The following is a 12,442-nucleotide window of genomic DNA, read 5'->3' as shown; positions in this document are numbered from 1 at the left end:
AAATATTTTCACTAACAATCACATGTCACTTCAATCTTTAGTTTATTTAAAAAAGTAGAGAATTTCTTACTTTCGTAGAAATATCAACCATACTTAAAAAAAAAAGAGTTAAATCAATATGAAAAATACCTGAGGCATCAAAATATATAAGGTATCTATAGTTTTTATTTTCTTGTGTTAAATTTTGTTTAACATCGAAATCAGCGAAAAAAATAATACGATCCACAGTGTTTTTCACACCCTATGATACTTTCTTAATATTATTCAAATCAGGAGAAAAGTAGTAACTTTTTTCCGTTTGTTCAAATTCTGGTGATGAAAAAGTAATACGTTCCACAATTTTTCATTTGCGATTATTACGTTTTTTGGGACTAAACATCAAGAGAAAACAAAATTACACATGTAGACGTGCAAAAATTCATACTATCCACATGGATTTTCACTTTGTATTTTTTTAAATGTTCCCAATTTGGTCTTTTAAACAAGCCAATCAAATACTTTTTTTTTGTTCTTATTAGTTCATTCTTTGTTTCTTAGCAATGCAATCGAAAAACGATTTTAAGCGATCCACTAATTTTTTCACTTCATATTTTTTTTCTTTAAATTTTTTCAACATTAGTTCTGATGTTCACTTCAAGTGAAAACCAATGCGTTCCACAATGTTTTTTTTTTTTGTCTTTGTTATTAAGTTAGGACAATCAAAAGTTCAAGATTTAATGAACACGTTCCAAAGTTTATTTCCACTTCATAATATAAAAAACTTGTCTTATTTTTGGAAAAATTTAAATCCAATACGTTCCACAAAATTTATTTTTTGTGTATTAAAAATCATGTGGGACAAATTTACTCAAAAACTCCACAAATGGAATATTGTTCTATATACACACAAAAATGTGGAACACCCTGTTTGTAGACTGCAATTTAAAGGCATTAATGCTGCCTGCTCCAAGAAGTGATGAGATGATGTTCTGTGAAACAACTACCATCAGAATATCTTCCACCAACCACCTATTCATACACTTATATTCAGAACTTTCTCTCAAGGATCAAACAAAATATGAAAAGGACTTCCATAACTCGTTTTGAGTTTGGTACTTTATTCCTCATTCCCAAACATTTCTCTCGCCTGGATAGATGGTGCTGGTGTGTCTGAGAAAAAGTCTTTCTAGGAGCATTATGGTGTAGGGTATACTTTATATGGAAAGGAAAGACATGAACAAAAAAAAAATGACAATCCAACAACAATGATATTGTCAACGACACGATATGATGGCGATAATGACAATGACAGCAAAAATGATGGCAGTAACAATAAATGTCATGTTGAAGCAAGACAATTTTGCATTTCACTCCCAACCGACCTGAGAACGAATGAAAAATACTCAGTTGGTAGTGTTCTGCTGCTGTTTTTGTCATTTTGGTTTATTATTATTTTTTTTTTTTTTGTTATTTTTTCATGAACTTAACAATGAAAAGATGAGATCCTTGAAGAAGGTGGCTGGGGGCTAATGTCCTCTCTCTCGTCTATAACAACCAACACACACTTGTACAAAAATTGTGATAAATTTAATTTTTGTTGTATTTTTATCCATCTTGCTTTTTCTTCTTTGCAAATTCACTTTCAATGCATTTTTAAAATTGAAATAATAATAAATTTAAACGTGTATCTTTTGTTAGCGTAGGTTTCGACTGATGCTGATGGGCATGAAGGAGTCATGGCTCCTTGAAGATAGTAAAATATATAAAAAAAAATTTTTTTAAAAAGGAGCAACATCGTCTTCTTCTTCACACATACTCGAGGCAATCAATCAAAAGGACTCTTGAGACGATTTTCCACTCAAATGTGAGGGAAAAATAAAATAAAAATTTGTTGAAAAAAATAAAATAAAAAAATACAACAAACCAAGAAAAGAGCAAAATTTGCACAAATAATGTATCTCGAGGATGTGTTTTTGTGTTGTGTGTTTGCTTTTACACCAAGAAATGAGAGAGTGATTTTTTTTTTTTTTTTAACCAAAGTGGCAATTGTCGGTTTTGTATATTAAAGTTGTTGGTTATATTGGCATGACTGCTATTAGATTGAGATTGAGAGCGAGAAACAGAAGTGTGAGTTTATATATTTTTTATTGTGTAGGAGGTTTAAGGGCGTTTTTCAATTTTATTTCAAGAATCGTATGCAAATTATAGTACTTAAAGGAAATGATTGATGAGTTAACATTGAAAAATGGTTGCATTTTTTTTTTTCTTTGCGTTTCTATTTTTATGCTGGAAGAGCAATTTTAGATAAAAAAAGGTACATGAGTTCAAGTTTAAATATAAAAGTACAATTGGAATTGAGTTCAAGGTAAATTGAAAAAATGTTTATGGCTTTAAGTTATTTGAGGGGATATTAACACTCATTTAACTGTTCAAAGCGTTTTCAAAATTACGATAGTTTAAAGGGATAACTTAATTTTTTTGTAAACTCGTAAACTAATGAGCTTTTAAAGATAATTTAATGAAAAAAAAATAGAATCATCAAATTTTGTTTGAATTTCTTGTTTTTGAAAAATCAGTACATTTCACAGCTTCTATTTCGAATTAAAGTTCTTGATAGGAAAATATCAAGTCATCCCAAATTATTCTAAGCTATTTTCCTACGAGTCACATATTTAAAACCTGGTTAAAGCTTGATAATTGACATGTTGTAAAAAGCGTTCACATTTTTCAATTCCAGGTTTTAGGTGGAAACTTTGTCCAGTCCAGTTCCTATTTCAAATGAAAATTAAGGTGAATTCTAAGCAAATGGTGAAATTTTCAAACCTTCGCTTTCAAAAAAAAAGAACGTTTGATGATCCCCCTTGATCATTAGGAAATTTGTAAGTTTGAAGCCAAGTACATAATTCAAGCCTAAATAAAAAATTTGTTCATTAAAAATGGTTTTTAAAAAATTTTGTAGCCCACAACCACTCGTTATGAATAGATGGTATTAGCTCCCCTTTACTATATTAAAATTTTCACTTCGGTGTACATGGTCAAAAATTAGTTTTATCTGCTATTACATGTTGTGGAACGTATTCAATGGACTTGAAATTATATTTTAATTATCTGTGAAATGAAAAATAAAAAATTAATGAAAACGTTTCATATTTATTTTAAAATATCAAAAAAATATCAGTTCCACAAATACAATCTTACATTCCACAACTTGAATTTTGAAAAATAAAAAAAAATATTTTTTAAAAAATCTCTTACAAGTCCTCCTATTTCATACTTAAATAATAAAAGGATCAGATTCCACACCACCCATCTAGTGACGACACATGCCCTTTTCTCAAACACAATGATTGATGGAATAACAATTTGTATAAACTCGAAAATGATAACCAAAAACTATTTTCCGCTGTGTTGATACTTTTCTGATTTTAAATTTAAATAAATCATTTCCAGAGGAAATACCACAAAACTGCTGCATTTAGAGGTATAGATATCCTTTTTTTTTGTTTTTTTTAAGAATACATTAGCATACACAAAGAAAATGATTTATAGCTTTTAGTTTCGCAAAGTTTGATTGAGTTGCATTCCACTATTCCACATGAATCACAATACTCTCTCGTAACTTTGTTTATAATCAATCATTTCATCATTTCCAGTAAGAACGAAGAAATGCATTGCACAAAATGATTTTTTTTTAAATTCCTCAAAAACAAGGGGTATATTTCTGTATGCGTAATATCCTTGAGGGCATATCCTTTTAATCAATCTCAATCTATTTGCATGTCAATGAATGAATGAAGGATTTTCATTTAACCCTTTTTTTTTTCTTCTTCTATTTTCATAGTCAATTTTACTTTTGTTTGTTTTTAAATCCTATCTCGTTATGCTAGTTGTGTATAAATTAGCTGCAAGGATATCATAATAATGCACACAAATGCTACAAGTCTGTTGAAAAACACAAACATAACACGAAGGACGGAAAAAGGGGTTTATCATCTTTGTTGTCTTAAATATCGTTACAATTTTAACGCTTAGTTAATTATTGTTAAAATTTACTGCGTCAATGTTTTGTCAACAACAACCAACCAAAAAAAAAAAAAAACAAACACGGTTCGTTGAAATTCTCCTCATCTAGAATCGCGATAGAGAAGATGAAACATATCCAAAGTCGGAAAAAAGTAAACTCACCCTGCCATTCATTTATCCTAGTGAAAGGATTAACAGTTAAGTAAATAAAAGGGTTTGAGGAGTTTCATAAAACAAACTAAAGACGAATGTGCATTTTAATTAAAAAGGATTGCCGTTGTCGCTGCCATTTAGTAGAGATCGCTGATGTCGCGCTACCGCTGGCTGCTTTTGCTGTTGGCTTTAATTGAATTCAACCAGATGGTCAAACATAAAACTTTTGTGTATAGTTTATCCTTTTTTGAAAGTTTTTTTTGATAACACACAGCAAGAAAAAAAAATCAACTTATTTTAAAGAACAACAAGTGAATCTTTTACTCCTACTTCTTCTCCGCTCTTAAATATGCAGAGACAATTTGAAATTTTCTTTGCATTGTCTTTGCCCTAAAGACATAAGAAAAAAAAAAAATAAAAACAATGCTCCCCATATCTTATATGATATCTGGAAAGGATAACAAAGGGACTCATGTATATTCTCATACATATATTTAAGAAGATATTCATGCATCGACCTTTCTGGCAAACATCTCTATTTCTCATTCAAATTTTGATCTTTTTTGTTTTCCATTTTCAGTGTGTACTTCGACGAAGTCAAATTAAATATTTATACATTCAATCCAATTTTACAATTTTACCTAGGATAAGTGTGCAGACGGATACGAATATAAAGAAATAACAAAATCATGTACTTTAGGTAAAGTTACAATCAATAGGACGACGACGCACGTAGCAAAAAAAATCTTTTAAAATACAAAACAAACAAACTATTTAAGAAAATCGACTTAGAAAGTTGAGTTTTTTCTTTGCAGGATTTTCATATTAAATCCAAAAAGAAAAAAATTATTCAAAATCGAAATGAAATTTTTGCAACAAATTTCCATGAAACATTACATTTTAGGAATTCTTGAATGCACTTTTTTTTTTATTCAATACACAAAAGTTTTCTTGGGAAATTCATATTTGAATAAAACTAGACGTCTATGGATTACAAGGAAAGTTATTGAGATCCTTGTTGGGACAGATGTGGATTTTGAATAAAGTTAAACTTTCATTTGAAATTAAGGCTGCTCTATCAATTTGCATTTTTTTTTGCATTAGAATCAGTAGTAGTAAATCCTCTTTAAAATCACCAAGCTTGGACTTATATTTTATTTTAATTCAATATCATTTTATTTTTTTTTTGTTTTATTTTATTTTTTTTTTGTTTTATTTTTTTTTTGTTTTATTTTATTTTTTTTTTTTGTTTTATTTTATTTTATCTTATTTTATTTTTGTTATTTTATTTTATTTTTGATTCTATTTTATTTTATTTAATTTTATTTAATTTAATTTTTTTTATTTTATTTTATTTTATTTTATTTTATTCTATTTTATTTTATTTTTTATTTTATTTTATTTTATTTTATTTTATTTTATTTTATTTTATTTTATTTTATTTTATTTTATTTTATTTTATTTTATTTTATTTTTTATTTTATTTTATTTTATTTTATTTTATTTCATTTTATTTTATTGTTGACTTTATTTTATTATATTATTATTTTTTTTTTTTTGTTTTATCCCAATTTTGTTTTATTTTACCTATTTTATTTTATTTTGTTTTATTTTATTTTATTTTATTTTATTTTATTTTATTTTATTTTATTTTATTTTATTTTATTTTATTTTATTTTATTTTATTTTATTTTATTTTATTTTATTTTATTTTATTTTATTTTATTTTATTTTATTTTATTTTATTTTATTTTATTTTATTTTATTTTATTTTATTTTATTTTATTTTATTTTATTTTATTTTATTTTATTTTATTTTATTTTGTTTTGTTTTGTTTTATTTTATTTTATTTTATTTTATTTTATTTTATTTTATTTTATTTAATATTATTTTATTTTATTTTACTTCATGTTATTTTATTGTTGACTTTATTTTATTTTTTTTGTTTTATCCCAATTTTGTTTTATTTTACCTATTTTATTTTATTTTGTTTTATTTTATTTTATTTTATTTTATTTTATTTTATTTTATTTTATTTTATTTTACTTTATTTTATTTTATTTTATTTACTTTACTTTACTTTACTTTACTTTACTTTACTTTACTTTACTTTACTTTACTTTACTTTACTTTACTTTACTTTACTTTACTTTACTTTACTTTACTTTACTTTACTTTACTTTACTTTACTTTACTTTACTTTACTTTACTTTACTTTACTTTACTTTACTTTACTTTACTTTACTTTACTTTACTTTACTTTACTTTACTTTACTTTACTTTACTTTACTTTACTTTACTTTACTTTACTTTACTTTACTTTACTTTACTTTACTTTACTTTACTTTACTTTACTTTACTTTACTTTACTTTACTTTACTTTACTTTACTTTACTTTACTTTACTTTACTTTACTTTACTTTACTTTATTTTATTTTATTTTATTTTATTTTACTTCATGTTATTTTATTGTTGACTTTATTTTATTTTATTTTTTTTTGTTTTATCCCAATTTTGTTTTATTTTACCTATTTTATTTTATTTTATTTTATTTTATTTTGTTTTATTTTATGTTATTTTTTATTTTATTTTATTTTATTATATTTTAATTTATTTTATTTTGGGAGTGTCTACAGTTACAATATTTCCTCATAACTCCAATCAATTTTATTCAAGGAATGTAGAACGAACAAAAAATCAGAACAATTGTATTAAATTATTTCTCAAACTGCATACATAAAATTCTTTATAAATTACAACAAATCATATGTAAACAAATTTTATTAAAAATAAAAAATTTTGTTCTCTCTTTTCAGGTAAGCTATCTACAAATTTATCCAATAGTCGACTTTTTAATTTCGGGTAAAGTACATTTTTTCAAAGAATTTTGCTCTTTAATTTATTTTAATTGCATAATTTACAAAAAAAATAACTCACAAACGTATCCTAATTGGACCTGCCTCACACCATTTACCTCAGAATAAAAAAAAAAAATAAAATAAAAATTTATTGTGTTTATAGCAAATCAGTGCATTTTCAAAGTGCAACACATTGCAATCAATTTTATTTAATATACATGTGGTTAGCCACTTAAAAGTAGCTCTACTCATAAATAACAAAACAAAAAAAAAATAATAAAAACTTGGCAAAAGCTATATTTCGCTCCAACAACAACAAAATACACCTCCGCATTCCCTCATTCTGACTTAAAACTTAACTAACTGACTCTGACTAAGGCAAAAAAGTGTATCTGAAAAATAGAAAAAAATACACAGCAGATATAGATACAGAAAACAGCACAGAAAAAAAGTAAAAACAAAACAAACATGCATCTATCTATCTATTCGTTTAACTTTTAATAAATTGTCTTAGGTCAGTCACGTTTACATTTTACAGTAAAATCTCTCTAAACGGGTTGAGATACTATTTTCAATTTTTGTTTTAAAGCCTAAAGATCTAAAATCAGCTTTAAGAGTTTTCACTGTAGATTCATAGGTGGCGCGGGTGGCGGTTTATTTTTTTATGTTCTCACATAATTATCTTCACGTACACACCTCATTATTAAATCTATCTTTAACGATAGTGGAAATTATTTTTCTTTCGAAAAATGTATCTGACAACGAAACAAATACAAAAAAAAAAACAGAAAAAATATGAAACTATTCATAGAATTTTGTTCGGTAGTGTAAATGGGGTTTTGGTTTCTTTAATTAACCGTATCTTTTAGGGAAAAATAAAAACTTTACAAGCGAACAAAAATAACAAAAATTAACTGTCCAGAAATTTTGTTTGAATTTGTTAAAAAAGAATTTCTCTACAAGGAATTTTAAATATTTTGAATGTTTGTGGAGTCGCACTTGATTTTCTTTGGGATGTGATGAAAATTCATTTTCAAAATCATTCACCCACACACAAAAAACCAAATACAAATAATGTACTCAGAGTCGTTTAGTTTTATTTAGCCGCATAACTGCGGCTAAGAATTTGCTTAACTCACAATTTTTATATATATAAATAATGAGGCCAAACATCAAAATTTATTTTTCAGATACTACGCTCAAGTATTTTACCCACATGTTTGGATTGTGATGGAGAGCATATCTCCATATATCGTGTAGTAGATGCAAAAGTTATTTGCTGATTTTGCTTTTGCATATCGAAAAAAAAATAAATAAAATAAAACTTGTGTACGTCGGCTATATTAATAAAATTCATGACCAAATTTAGTGAGTGATTTGAAAAATTCTTTTTTAATCTTAATTGAATATTTTATTATTGTTTGTTTTGGTATTTTTTCTCTGTCGGCTTTACGAATAGCAAACATTTAGCTGATAGATAAGTTTTACTTGCATATTTAGTATAGGTGCTTTAAAGGCATAGTATGGTTTAGTAATTTTTGGAGAGCTGGTGTTTGTTAAATATCTTGGTTATATTTGATTGTACCCAATAATTGTCAAAACAAAACTTGAAGATACTTTAATTCTTTACAAGATTTGTCAAAATAATTTTTTCCTTACGATAGATATTTTGCGAATTATTAACAAAAATGTATTGTTTGAAATTTTGTAAGGAAATTAAATATTGGAGACTTTATTTTTGTTGATTTATAATTTTAACTGTATCCAAAACTTTCAAGATAAAACTTGTAAAAAATATTGTGCTTTACAGCTTTTGTCTGAACAATTTTTTCTCTACAGCCAATATTTTTCGAACTTTAAACAGAATTGTGTTTAAATGACATTTAATCTCAATTAAGAATTTGGAGAGTTAGTTTTTGTTAAATTACTTACTTGTTTTTAATTCTAATTTAAAACTGTCAAGGCAAAAGTTGAAGATTATTTAATTCTCTTGGTCTTGATATTTTTTTCTCTACGATTGATATTTTTCGAAATATAAAAGTCTAAATCTTTATTTTACCTTAAAAAAAAAATTTTTCTTTGCCTATGAAGTCATAAGAGCTATTACTTGGAACCAAATAGAATACTTTATCATATTCATTGTTGTCTTGTGATAGATAAATTCCAATTTAACTCTAAAAGTTAAACAAACTTGCACTGAAGGTTGCTAAGTATTTTTTTTTTTTTTCTAAAAGTTAATAAGGCTTTGGCAAGTCATTGATGCATGACATCAAACACTCAGGTATTTTTCTGTTTCAATTTTTTTTTTCTATCAGTGTAGGTAGTATATCAACCACAAAAATCAAAAGTTAAAGTTATAAGATCGTAAGATGATTGTGTGCTTTAAGATAGAAAGAAAATTCTCTTTATTTTTTGTTTTTATATATTTTTTTTTTTCTAAGACAAGTTGATGCATTTTCAATAAACTTTTGATGTTTACCTACTTTTGTGGTGATTTTAAGGAGAATATGGGAAGGTTTATTGAATATTTTTGTTGTCCTTTTTCTTGTTTTTTCTTTGAAAGGATGGAACTTATATTAAGATTTAAGACATACATGTATAATGTATATAGAGGACTTTGACATCAAGTTTTATTCTTGAAACAAAAGTTATTGAACTATGTGCTTATTATCGATATTACAAATACCAAAGTTTTGAACTTAATAAGTGTTTGAGCTCATAAATTTTAAAACCTTAGAAGTGAGAAAGTTTAAAATGATTTTTCTTTGACAAAAAAAAACTGTAAACACGATTTTTCAAAAATACTTTAAAAAAATTGCTCGAATCTTCTTTATTTTCAATTTTTTGTAGACATTTTCTCAATGAAATTTGAAGTGCTTATAATTTTCTACCAGAAGCGTTCAAGTACCGTCAAGCATTCCCATAATATTTCCAATCCAAAAAGTCTACAAATAACTCTACAAAAATTATTTTCTGACAAATCTCGGAATGAATAATAAATAAATAACCACCTCTTTTGAATTTTTTGAGGCAGCTTGACACAAAGAATTAAAATGTGGAGAGATTCTTTGTTGGTGTAGACTTATCATTTTTGCTTTAAATTTGCACGCCATTAAGAATGATATGAAAGTTTGCATACACTTTGATAAAATGACTCTAAATGCGGTTTTGAAGACTTTAATTTTTGATTTCCTGATTTTCAAAACTCTACTTCAAAAAGCTTTTCCGATTTAAAACTTTATTTTTTTAATAAAACTGTTTTTTTTTTTTAATTATTTGTTTTTCAATTACTTAAGTTATATAAAAAAAAATATAATCTTGCAAAAAAAAAAAAAAAACAAAATAAATAAGAAAACAAAATAAAGAAAAAGTACAAATTGAGAACAAGTATAAAGTACTTACTGTTTTTTAACAACTAAAAAAATTGTACTAAAAAAATGACACAAGGGTGTAATAATTTTCCATGCCTCGATTAATTAATCATTTTGAGCATCCGATAAAAAAAAGGTCCTGTCTACTATTTTTTGATTATTTAAAAAAAAAAAAAAAAAAATTGCCACCTAGTTCTTTTGTCACCAAACCACAACCACAAAGCTCATGCTGATTTCCCTTTGTGTCTGTGGTTTGATTGATTCAGTTTCTTTTTTTTCGATATGAAATGAAAAAAGAAATAATTATTTATCATTTCAAAAAGACGTCCTTTTAATGTTTATTGACCTCGCTCCTCCTTCTTTTATTCATTTGACATTAATTTTTTTTTTTTTTAATTTCCCTTTCTTCCATTTCTTCTCATTAATTTTAAAATAAAAAAAAAAATACACCAAACAAAAAAAGTTAATTCCCTGCGATTACATTTCATCAAAGTGTTTATTTTTTTTTATTTATTTTTTTTTTTAAATCATTTTTTAAAAATTTATTTTCCATTATTTATGATAAATTTTGTTCGTGTTTTCATTTTTTTTTTTTTTTTAATTTTTTTGTTATCTCTTCTGTTCGACGTGCATTATCATCTCAGTGGCATCTATCTCTTTCGTCATTCATCCCTCAGTGATGTTGATTTTGGCTTGCACAACACAATACACTGACTGTTGCCGAATCCTTCAGCTTTTCAGCTTCCCATCACTGTTAGTGCCTGGCTGTCCAGAATATTTTTTTTTTTAATTCCAAATGCAAACCATCGCCCTAGGGAGAGATTATGACAACGCGAAGAATGTGATAAATGATTGCGGGTAATTAAAGTGTCTGCAATAACAAAGAACAAAAAAAAAGTAAAATAAAAGAAAAGAAATTAAAAAAAAAATTTTTTTTCTGTGAAAAGTTTGGCTTTTAGATGCGCCATACCTATAATTTTTTTTTTCTTCTTTCTTTTCTCTCCAAAGATCCACTTAATATCTTTTTTTCCTTCATTCATCGTCGTTGGTTGGTTAGTCCTTTTATTCCCTGTGATTTTTTTTTTTCTTTTTTTGAAATTTTAATAAATGACTTTCCTTTCGACTAGAATAATATTCCTTAGAATAAAAAATGAGAAAACGAAAAAAAAAAATTATCCTCAAGACTTATTTCTCATTTCTCTATTCTATCCAAAAGGACCATAAGCAGCCAAACAGAACCACACATAATACACGTTTTGCAATTTTTGGTTTCAATATTTCATATGCACTTGGTACAACGGTTATACCACACACCAAGTTTCTCTCTTGTGTGTGCATTATATATGTTCCCTCAGGATACTGCTGGAAAAAAAAAACCCCCAACCAAAAGACTTCCCTAATTCACAATTTTTGTTGAAATATTATGCGTCTGTCCATATGAACACTGAAAAGTGCCATTAAAACCAGAAGTGCATGGGATAGAGTGTTCGTTCATTTTTTTTTTTTTTTTAAGAAAGCTTAACATGTATGAACAGTTGTGAAGCCTTGAGACATTCTATGGGAAAAACATGGAAATAAATTGAAAATAATAAAATATTGTCACGTTCTGGCATAATTGCAAAAACATTTCGTTGTTGAATGTGTGTGGTTATTTGGTCCGTTTCGTTGAAAAATTGAAAACTTGAGAGAATACTTTTGAACTCATGTGAGGAACGTTTTAAAAGGAAATTTTATTTTTTTGGTTTTTTTTTAGAGTTTTAGTTCTTCTACGTGTTAGGTCCATTGGGTCATCTAAGATCATACTGTGACTCTAATCGATTTTCACACTTTGTTAAATGACCGTAAAATATTCTGTTCGAGAAATTGGATAAATTCATATTAAAGGGTTGAATGCACAACATTTTTAATGGATTTTATAAGTAGAAGAGAGAAGATCCTTAAAAAAAATCTTCCAATTCAGATGTTCTTTTTACTCAAATTTAAATACGCCTAAAGATAAACAGTATATTTTAAATGTTTGTTTTGATATCTGAAAAGCCAAAGGTAAGATCTCTTAT

General features: G+C 25.9%; 1 protein-coding gene across 2 annotated transcripts in view; it reads left to right on the top strand.

Annotated features, from left to right (window-relative positions):
* LOC129916110 (headcase protein) overlaps positions 1–12,442 on the top strand; it is a 189,908-nt gene that overhangs the window by 82,767 nt on the left and 94,699 nt on the right. Inside the window, exon 3 of one of the 2 annotated variants that reach the window (XM_055995898.1) lies at positions 6,973–7,155. The exons of the other annotated variant lie outside the window; for it this stretch is intronic. Coding sequence (XP_055851873.1) covers positions 6,973–7,140 — 168 coding nt within the window. The 3' untranslated portion in view covers positions 7,141–7,155. Of the gene's footprint in view, positions 1–6,972; positions 7,156–12,442 lie in introns of those variants that run through there. 2 annotated transcript variants of the gene reach the window in all.

Source organism: Episyrphus balteatus, chromosome 3 (genome assembly GCF_945859705.1).
Source record: "Episyrphus balteatus chromosome 3, idEpiBalt1.1, whole genome shotgun sequence".
NCBI lineage: Eukaryota > Metazoa > Arthropoda > Insecta > Diptera > Syrphidae > Episyrphus > Episyrphus balteatus.
This window is presented reverse-complemented; position numbering and strand designations above follow the sequence as displayed.